The sequence below is a fragment of the Papaver somniferum genome, chromosome 10 (genome assembly GCF_003573695.1).
Source record: "Papaver somniferum cultivar HN1 chromosome 10, ASM357369v1, whole genome shotgun sequence".
Taxonomy (NCBI): domain Eukaryota; kingdom Viridiplantae; phylum Streptophyta; class Magnoliopsida; order Ranunculales; family Papaveraceae; genus Papaver; species Papaver somniferum.
In genome coordinates, this window is record NC_039367.1 from 20,588,946 (window position 1) to 20,600,001 (window position 11,056).

The window sequence follows — 11,056 nt, forward strand, 5'->3', positions numbered from 1 at the left end:
AATGATTGCCAGGTTAACGCACCTTCTTTATAATAATTGATGTATAAGGGGACAGGTTCTTCTTCTTCTTCTTCTTCTTCTTCTTCATTTTCACCTTGGTTCTTCTTCTTTTTAAGTTTTTCTGTTTGTTGGGGTTCACGTCTTTTTCTTTTCTTCCTATTATCAACAACTTGCTTGACTGAAACAGACAAATTCAACACAAAAGATACAATATAATAAGTACTTAAAAGTAAGAAAGGGGTTAAATCATCATGCCTTATGCATCATGCAAGTTATGTACCTGCATAACTAGTTATGCACATAGTTGTTTTTACTGCATAACCAGTTATGCATACTAAGCTACGCAGTTCAGCATGTTTGCTTTTACTGCATAACAAGTTATGCAGTTCAACATAGTTGTTTTTACTGCATAACAAGTTATGCAGTTCAGCATAGTTGTTTTTACTGCATAACAAGTTATGCATAATAAGTTACGCAGTTATGCATAGTTGCTTTTTCTGCATAACAAGTTATGCAAATAAGCTATGCAGTTCAGCATGTTTGATTTTACTGCATAAGCAGTTATGCATAATAAGCTACGCAGTTCAACATGTTTGATTTTACTGCATAAGCAGTTATGCATAATAAGCTACGCAGTTCAACATGTTTGATTTTACTGCATAACAAGTTATGCATAATAAGCTACGCAGTTATGCATAGTTGCTTTTACTGCATAACCAGTTATGCATAATAAGATACGCAGTTATGCATAGTTATTTTTACTGCATAACAAGTTATGCACATTATGTTTCCTGCGTAACATATGTTATTTAAAAGTAAAACAAATGACTTATTATAGATGCATACCAGACAATTCCTTTTTCTCTTTCACAGAATCTTCCTTTGCCTTCATTGTAAACTCAATCAGTGGTCTTTCACTATCTGTTTCGTGATTTTCAAATTCAACATCAACAAGTAAAAATGATGTTAAAATCAAAGAAAAAGAAAGTGATAAATGGAGAAGAAATTAAAATAAAATGATGTTGTTAACCTGATTGTGCTTCTGTTTCGTTCATTTTTGTCGAAATGTTCTTTCTAGGGTTTGTAATTTCAACTTAACTAGTTTCTAGGTTGGTTTTATAGAGTATGAAATTGATTTTTTAGGGTTTAAATGGATAAGAAATTAACTCCGCAAATCAGTTACAGAGTTTTTGGTGGAGGAGAAAAGAAACTGCTGAAAGTTTTTAAACCGCTTAGGGTAATAACTTCTCAGGAGAAAAGAAAAACCGTTTTAGTTCGAAACTGCCGAGGGTGATAGAGTAAAAACATATTTATAAAAAACTTTGGGTACGAGCATATCCAAAGTTAATTATGGGTCTGACGGTAAGAAAATAAATTTTTTTGGACCTGCGCCTAAAATTCACTTTTCTTTTTCAGCTTTGGTTCGATGGTCTTTTTTGGACCATTTTTTCTTTTTCTTTGTAATCATTTTATTCTTCTTTAATAAATAAATAAAAAAACTTCTGGTTTACTTCTCGATCAGATAGCCTAGACAAATTCCACGGAATTTCATCTTACACATTTTGAATCCAAAAGTCCGGCAGACGTTGGGTTCGTCTTTATTCATTTTTCAAAGCTATGGTATGAATATTGAAAAAAAATCGTGTTGCCACCCGACAATTTGTCCTCCTTAGTTTGCAGCTTCAAAATAGTCCTGTTGAAGAGGAATTCTCACTGAACGTTACCTCACTGTACAGTTCACTCCTGCCAGAAACTCATTTGCCTTGTTGGACGCCTTTGAAGTTGTTTCAGTACCTGGTGGGCTAGTACAGTAATTTTGAAACACAAAAAAGATTATTTCAGTCCTTTCAGTGCCTCTAGGTTCTCTACATGGCAGACCCCCCACAAAAAATGGAGCAGTCCTCACTCCTCAACTTTCCGTTATAAGTAGTGGTCCATTTTTGATGCTGCACAATATAAAATCTAAGATGTTTGCGAAGCAAAAATAACCCTAAAATAAATAACGGCTTTTGGGATTCAAAGAAAACTGTAAGTGATAACTAATCATCTCTTTTAGCATAATCATTTCTTTTATTATAGATTTATTTTCCGTATTATGATTTTGATCGTATTTTTTTTTCTTTTATTGTGTGTTATTCCATCCAGATTCGGATTCTTGGCTCCCAAAGTTGAAAGTTTTGGTGCAATACGGGGGTTACGGGTATGAATGATCTTCCATCAGATATTTTGCCGAATATATTTTTTCGTTTACATGCTGATTTAGTTTTAGTTTGCAAACCATGGAGAAATGCCATTAGGAATCTCATTAAGGACCCATCGTTTATTAAAAATCATCTTGCTCATAGTAAACTGTTGCTGCAAAAACTTGACGAGAATTACAGTCAGGATGCTTCAGCAAATGCTTGTGAGATTGTTCGATCAGGGTTCCTTAAGTTACAATATATTGACAGTAGTAAGAGTGACAAATGCAGGCTTAAGTATATTGAATATTGCGTGGATGCAAATAAGAAGTCTTACGAAATGAAAAATAAAACGATCAACACTCTTTCCATTAGGCCGGCCAAGTATGATTTACATCTTGTCATGATTGCTTCATGCAATGGCTTGATTTGTTCTACTGTTCGTCACAGTAATCTGGATGACCCTGTTCACATATTTAACCCTGTAACAAAAGAATACGTTTTTCTTCCGAGATGCACAGGCACAAATGGAATTATACCATATGAGATGGTGTATGGATTTGGTTACAGTTCTTCGACGGACGAGTATAAAGTTGTCAGAATCTACCAGAAACCTGCTGCATGGTTTTTTCAGGTGTATATTCTTGGCAATGAGAGTAGTACATGGAAGGAGGAAAAAGAAACCCCCTTGTTTAATCATGGGTTTCGATATTCAAAGAGTGTTTCTGTAAATGGAGAGCTATTTTGGCTTGATTACTCGTTGAATATTCTTGCTTTCAGCTTAGCCGATGAGGAGTTCCGTTATATAGCTTCACCACTCATCGTAGGAGGAAACAATACTTATGGAAAGCGTCTTTGTGTGTTTGGAGATTGTTTATGTCTTGTTGATCTAAAATCAGCCACAGGGAAGAGAAATACACATGCTGACATATGGTTATTTAAAAATAACAATGACATGAATGTGCAACAGAATGGAACTTGGATTTGGAATAGGGAGTTGACTGTGCAAGCTGAAACTAGATATGATTTTGATCTTCTTCCTCTTGCTTTTACCAAGAATGGCAAGCTTTTATTTTGGCAGGATCATAGATTTGTCTCTTGTTACGATCCAAAAACTGCAGTACTTGAAGAACTAAGGAAGGATGAAGATGGTCATAGAGCCATGAGCTTTTATCAAGCAACTCCTCATACCAACAGTTTTGTTTCGCTGAAAGCTCTTGGTATGAAATGTAGGAGAAGACCAAACTACAAGGGTAAGTAAACTGAACAGATGGCTAAGGATTGAACCATATGATTTCGTGGTTTTTCTATTTTTTTTAACTTTTTATTTTGAATGTTTCAAGATATTCTTGCTTTAGTCCTATAATTTGAAGTCAGATTTTCATTGTTATTGTTGCTGACATTGGTTATATCTGAATACATTCTTGAACCAATACTTATTACTGCAAATGGTGTCAAATTAGACCAAGCCCTTGAAGCATACACCCAAACTTGTAAAACTCTGTATAATTATTTTTTTTCCCGAATAAGATGTTTGTTTTGCCAATAAATGTGGAGCAGGGGAAGAGCATCAGGCTGCTGTTTGGTTTTGATTCTTTCTTGTTTTATTCAAAGATATTGCTAGAGTTCTGGTAAAGAAAATTTCTGACGCCTTGAGTACGGCCACATGGTCCATTTTTCCAGCGCTTTTCCCTCTCTTGCTTGGGTTGATGCTTGTTATTTTGCCTTTCTTTATGGTCTCTTAACACTTGGTATGACAATTAGGCATTTTCTCTTAAAATTCGGCACTATGATTATTTGCACTTCTTCTATATTCATCGAATAAGTGTTCAAGATGTGTTGATTCAACTGTATGCAGCTTCATGATAATTTGTGCAATCTAAACCTGTTTATGTTTCTTCAGTATATTACTTTAAGATTGTCCTAGATTTAGTTGTCAAATTTTTCTTCCATCTTGCTAGTTTTAATAAAAATAAGTGAAAGCTTAAGATTATAGCTGCCCATCCGTCTCCAATTTCATTCCGTAGAATTTCTTGTCAGCATGGTCAGCTAGAGGAAGCTCTTTTGTTGTCCTGCAAGTTACTCGCTAGTCAAGAAGCAAGATGAGGACTTTGTCCCCAGCTATTTGATCAAAAAAAAATAAAAAAAATAAGGACTTTGAAGTGATAAAAAAAAAATTATTCAAAAGATGAACAGCCTCCAATTGCACTTATATGCAAAATCCAAGACGTGGAACGCCATTGCTAGTGCAGAAAATGCTGACAATATAAGGTCACTTAACTGCTTTTACATGATCTAGAAAATTTTCTTGACCTAGACAGTCCATACTGACACCAGAACAGGAGACAAACAGATATCATGATGCATGCATTCTCTCTATAAAAATAGAGTTTTTTCGAGCGTCGTGGTTAACCGGAGGTTCCGGTTGAATCTGGCCCCACCTTACTTTTTTGTTTTGGTAGTATTACAGTATTTTAGACAACAATATCCGACAAAAATATTTTCCCCACAATATATTTTTTCGACCAAAATTTACAATAATCAAAATTTACAAATAAAATACACAATGAAAAAAGGTGGATGCTAACCTGCAGGTAGAAACGTGCTTCTTCTTCTGTACTTTTTTTTGATTAATAATCCCCAATATTCAAAATACATAATCATTAATATAAAATCGTGGAGGTATTAATACATGACTAAAGCAAACCTAAGAACCAAGAAAAAAAATCAGTAAAGCTAAGAACGAACAAAAAAAATTCAGTAAAAAGTGAAACCGACAAAAATGAATGAGATTTCAATATTATTTGTGCTAACTTAATGCTCGTTCCATCAAAATATAATTCTTTTCCCTTTTTCTTCTGGGTAAATATGGCAAATTTGGTATGTGTTCTAAAAGAAGGTTAATTTAAGGTAAAATTCTCTATATAAAAACAAGAGTTTTTTCGAGCGACGTGGTTAACCGGAGTTTCTGGTTGATTCTAGCCCCACCATTTAGAATTTCAGCCAATAAAATTTCAGAAGAATCTTTTGGATCCTAAAAACAGAGTTTTTTTCGAGCGACGTGGTTAACCGGAGCTTCTGGTTGATTCTGGCCCCACCATTTAGAATTTTAGCCAATAAAATTTCAAAAAAATCTTTTGGACCCACAAAATGTTATCTGACCAGTCACATTTAAGAAAATAATTTCCTAAAATTACTAAATTTTATTTAATCTAAGAAATATATCAAAACAAATATAACATTACAAAAAAAAACGATTTCATGATGATAAAATAATATAAAATAAAATATGCAATGTTTATCGTGATGAAATCGTAAAATTAGATCAATCATGTGATAAAAAAAAGATCAATCATTTAAATAAAAAAAATAAACAATGTCCAATATCCATTTACAGTTTTTGTAATAAAATCTCCCTAATCGCATTTCCAAACTACGGATAACAAAAATGCTCACAATTACACTTTCTGTTGGTATTAAATCTATGATTAAATTTTAAAATAAAAATACATAAAGGTGTGGGATGTACGTAACCATAAATCGAACCAATCTCCATCTTCTGAGGAAAAAAGTTAATTTATAATCCTGTCGAATAGTTAAAATACAAAATCATTAGTAGAAAATCATAACTAACTACAGTGATATTAAGCAAAACTTTAGGAACAAAAACAAAAACAAAAATTATTAAAAAGGTGCCATAAACTATAATCAAAACATTTTCGATATTTTTCTCTTAATATTGTTCATACCATAAATAACTTAAGTAGTACGTAGTAATAAAAAAATACTGTAATAAGTATATAGTACAGTTCTTGATGAAAATATATATATTTATCTTAATTAAATCCATAAAAAAGTAAACTTTAAGAAAATTTTTTTATTTACGTGCAACTTCTCCAGGGTGGCAAAAACATTCCTATAAATATTTGAATATTGTCGAAAACAAATCGATATTATAGACATTTTAGGAAATTTATCATCCAAAAATAAGAGATTGATTAATATATCATTTCCAAAACAAAAGTTCTTTTTGGATGGAATATATGCGAGTTGGTGTCTGTCTATATAATGCATCGAGGAAAAGCTAAAACCCCATTGTTTCCACTTTAGGGTTTCTGGTTTTCTTTCTGTTTTTGCGATTTAGGCTTTGTTGTCTCATCTATTTTTATCGTTTGTTTTACAGGTACCCTCCAATTGGCGCTAATGTTGCAACAATGAGAGGCGATGCGTGCTGATTTGATGTGAAACAAGATGAGAACTGTTAAACTTCATGGTAAAATTACACAAGGTATCACCAATTATACCTCATCTATTGTTTATGCGGCAGTATGATCATCTTTTCTGGTTTTTTTAAGATCTTTGGCAACCATCAAAGTTAAAAGACTGAGTAATTTGGTATTTTTGGCATATCACGTGGTTACCGAAATACCTGACGCGTTGTACTTATTAATGCATGTTATCTTTGGCAGGACGATTCAGAACCTAAAGAGCGAGGCTGCAAATCCGAACCTATATTTTACAGGTATGCGAGCAATAATATTATTCAAGAATCTTTGTTTTTTGCTTTTTCTTTTCGTTTGTCTACTTCCATTATTTGGATTTTGTTGGTTATAGCTACTATATATGATTTGGTGGTAACTCTTATGTTTTTGTGGGGGATTCGTTTAGGGTCCGACACTGCATCCCCAGCAAAATTCCAGTAATTCAATCTATTTAATACTGCAGAACATGTTCCGGTTCCCACGGAAAGGCCTGTTTCCCATCACCTGGACACATCCGCAATTAGGAAGTACCGTTCTTACATAGGTCGATCCCTTATTTTTAGGTGTAATTGTAAAGATGGTGTTGCTATGCTTCCACCTACAATAACTCCATACGTAAAACTATTATGCCTACTGGATCAGTTTGTATCCATTTCGGCTTACAGTATTTTGCAGTGCTTCAGTGACTAGATGGGAAGCGTACAACACCAATCCTATTGCTGAACAGGGTAGTCCCATAGGATCATTAGCTTCAACTTCGTTGTTGCACTTGAGTTTCTATTTGTTGCCAAACCAATTGGACGGAGTCAATCTGAGATTTCTGGCGCTCTTGGTTCTTAAAATGTTGAACCAAAAGGAGTTGACGCTGAAAATCACATTGTTTGATACTTTTGCTTATTTATTGTATATTCAAATTTTTGTACTTTTGTGCTTTTGAATTCTTGATATCGATAGTTTTTGAGTACTACAAGTGAAAATTAGTTGCAATTATAAAGAATACGTGCATATTGTCTTTGGAAGTGAAAATTACTACAAGTGAAAATTAGTTGAAAACAGTTCTATTTTAGTGTTATTCTTGATCGAAATTGTTTTTGGAAGTAATGGTAGTTGGTTTTTTCATGTTCATGTCAGTTATATAAAACGTAGAAGGAAGGTGAATGTTTAATTTTGGGGAGTAGGAAGTTTGGGGAAACTGAACCCAATAACTGTAGAAAATTTGCAGTATATTATGTGCTCGATGGATGTTACAATGCTCAGTTTTATTAACGATACTAAGGGGGTTTTGTCATTGCTGTAGGGTTTATTGGAATTCTATGCTCTTCGTATTCTACGTGATCGGGTTGAAGTTCCGGCAGTAGTAGTATTTCCTCCTCCTCCTCCTCAGCCCGAACGAGTGATATATGTATTGCAGACATTTCAAGTAATAGGGTGCTCTAGAACTGATGGAAAATCTGTTTCATTTTTTGTTTCTATTGTGAAGAATGTATGTTTTGGTCTCACAAGTGGAATTTTTCAATTAGGTGGATGTAAGAAATGTTGCTGATGGGGATTTCTTAACGGTGTATGTGGATGTTGCGGACACAAGGGAAGCGTCCAATGTGCCCAAGGTTGTGCAAATAGCAATATCAGAACGACTGAAAGCACGGGCATTCAAGGATTATGCCAAGGCAGATGCATTATACCAGAAGATTGTGGATGCTGGTTACAGGTAATTGCGCTTCTCAACATTGTGTTTTCAGAGCAATATATATCATTAATGCCCACTTTATGCAGACTCCTAAGAGGTGCAAACAATGCGGATATTCTTGCAAAAAAATACGGGATTCGATTGAGGTAAAAACAATTTCATGTTTGATTTGGTTAATTTGTTCGTAAACAGGGGTATTGATGCCCCAAAAAAGAAAACGCACTATGGACAAGAGGCTAAGGAAGAACTTACTAACCTGGTTACGGGGAAGTGTTTGACTATCAGTGTTTACGGTGAGGATAAATATGGTCTTCCTGTAGGAAGAAAGTGTGCATGGCATAATGCATCCTTTGACAACCGCCCTGAACTTGCAAAGGTGAGCATGCAAGTTACAAGTCTTGATCTTTATTGTTCCTTTTTATGTCTTAATTATTTGACACACCTCCATGCTTCTAATTAGTGGGAAATGGAGGCTAGAGCTTCTCAGGTCGGATTGTGGGAATTATCAAATCCTGAGAAGCCATTGGAATGGAAAAAAAACAACCCTGAAATGCCATGGGATTGGAGAATACCAATCACCACTAAAAGAACTCTTTAGAGTTGATAATTGAGCTACTGCATTCTACACAAACAGCCTGAGGATTCCATGTATATATTTTAGTATCTTAATTGGATGCACTCTTGAGAAAACTTTGATTGTAATGCCGGGTTTTGGCAAAATTTGGACAAGAACTTCATTTTGAAGAGGCTCAGAAGTCAAAAATCTTCTAAACTTATCTTGGGATCTTCCTCCCTCCCTCCCTCAGCTGCCTCCTCTTTCCCTACACCCCATGGGAAAAACCGGATTTGGATGTAGAATTTTAAAGGTGGAATTTATGGGTCCAGTGGATTTGGTAGTATTACGTTTCCCTCTGTATGTTTGGTTGCCGAAATCCTCGGAATCACGTTTTCTACGGGATTCAGTTTTCCACCACATCCTTCATATGGAGTCCGATCCCTCCCCTAAGATTTGCTGGGAAATTTATCAGGGAATTTATGGATCCAATTTTTTTTATCTCTAAATCCCATATATGTATATACAATTTTAAGATTTAAGGGTAATGCCAAATGGTATAAAGACTTTAATACGAGAAAAGTACATTTTAAGATTTGATATCGTTTAGATAGAGTGGACTTGACTCTGAATTCATAAACCATATTTCCCATTTATGGTACAATATCTATATTTTCAAAGCGAAATATAAAAGTACACAACATGAACCCTGTGATTGGACATCAAAACACTTTGTTTCTTTGCAAAAACCATAACTTGACAAAAGTCCGTCGAAGCTGCCCGATGAATATAGTACAATACCAACAAAATTATACGACAACATGGATAAGCAAAGTAAAAAAGTTAAGTTGATGAATACATTTTTTTCTTTTCTTAATAACGACATATAATAATTGGGTGCAAAAAAAAAAAGCAGGGATAAATAAAAAATGAAAGCATGAACTCTAGAAACTCGAAAAAATATGAAAAAAAACTGACAGATAATAAGTTTTTATGAATTTACGGAACTGGTATAAGTATTGTGAAAAAAAGTTTCACGGACATCCCCATGACTTTCTAAGTATTATAATATTTTTTATTACATGGTTTTCAATTAGTTTGCTACTAAGGTCAGAGATTATTAAATTTCTATTAGCTTTTTAAAAGAATAATTATTTTTGATGAAATAATACAATATTAATCCAATATTTTCTAAGCTAGATACAGGCCCGTGCATCGCACGGGTGACAAACTAGTAACATTAGTAAAAAACTAGCAAAATAGGTAAGCCCGTGATTTCCATTGCTTGGGCTTTCTAAAATTAACACAATAGGTAAATGCATCAAGAAAAAAATATAAAAACCTTAGATGATTTTTTAGATATTGTGTAATAATTTTTCGAAACAAATCTTTTTATTTATGGGTAATTTGTCTCTTTATATAAAGCATTGAGCATAAGCCAAACCTCATCTTTCGACGTCGCCTTTCTCTTCTAATGGCGGCATTTTTTTTCCTTCTTTTCTCCGATTTGTTATTTTGTTATTTGATTCACGGGCCGTTGTTTCTTTGCAGGTATTCTCAAGCTGTTGAATGTTACTTTAATGGGAATCTCTGATAGATTTTAGCATGGATGAAACCGGTGAATCAACATCTCTTCAAAATCTTCGTATATACCATGTAAGATGGAAAGAGCCACACCCGATTAAAAGTTGTTTCCCTTCTTTTTCTTTTGTTTTTCACCTCTTTTACTGAGCAAGAAACTACGAAATTGCAGGGTTGAAGAAAAGAGAGATAGGTTATGGAGCGCCTATCTGAATTGAAGTTATTTATTTATTTTCTTTCTGAATTGAAGTTATTTTTTATCTGATACAAATCTTTGGTTATGGAGTGCAGAACAACAGTGGTTTCTGCTTTTGTTGTTGCGTATAATGGGTAGACGGTAGTGGTGGAGCTTTGTGTATAATACAGGGCTCATTAGTCTTTGATACTGTGCTTTAGTTAACTTTTATATATCCATATTGTTTTTTCTGGGCATAAATGAACTACTACTCTCCCTGACTTTGTTTCAGCTGCTGGTTTCTATGGAGCAGGTAGCGCCACCAATTATTTCAGCTGCGCCTTTAATTAAGTGTGTTACAGTTAAATTTGTTGCATCACTTCTCCACAAATAATTTTTTTTTGTGTGTATATGTTTTTTTTCCTGAAACCGTCTATGCTTTTTTCTTGCATGGGCTTCTCTAATTTGGAAGAACCTCTTTTATCTAACTGTGGATCTAAAATTGGCGTGAATTGCAATTGCGAGTTACTATACACGACACCGATGGGAAAATAGTTATGGCACGCGTGGCTGAATCTTGGTATTTAACTGTTTAATTTTTGCTTCCCCATAACTTAT

At 34.2% G+C, this 11,056-nt stretch overlaps 2 protein-coding genes across 2 annotated transcripts; both read left to right on the top strand.

The window, feature by feature from the left end:
• Positions 1 to 1,969: 1,969 nt before the first annotated feature.
• On the top strand, positions 1,970 to 3,615 carry LOC113317282 (F-box protein At3g07870-like). Its single transcript, XM_026565422.1, has 2 exons — positions 1,970 to 2,028; positions 2,146 to 3,615. Exon 2 carries the CDS (start codon positions 2,203 to 2,205, stop codon positions 3,439 to 3,441), a length of 1,239 nt encoding a protein of 412 aa, XP_026421207.1. The 5' UTR covers positions 1,970 to 2,028; positions 2,146 to 2,202; the 3' UTR covers positions 3,442 to 3,615.
• A 1,433-nt stretch (positions 3,616 to 5,048) lies between these two features.
• LOC113315376 (uncharacterized 38.1 kDa protein-like) lies at positions 5,049 to 8,727 on the top strand. The gene is made up of 6 exons (XM_026563665.1): positions 5,049 to 5,060; positions 7,740 to 7,862; positions 7,963 to 8,150; positions 8,216 to 8,275; positions 8,415 to 8,505; positions 8,590 to 8,727. The coding sequence occupies exons 1-6, from the start codon at positions 5,049 to 5,051 to the stop codon at positions 8,725 to 8,727; spliced, it is 612 nt and encodes a 203-aa protein (XP_026419450.1).
• The last annotated feature ends 2,329 nt before the right edge of the window (positions 8,728 to 11,056 follow it).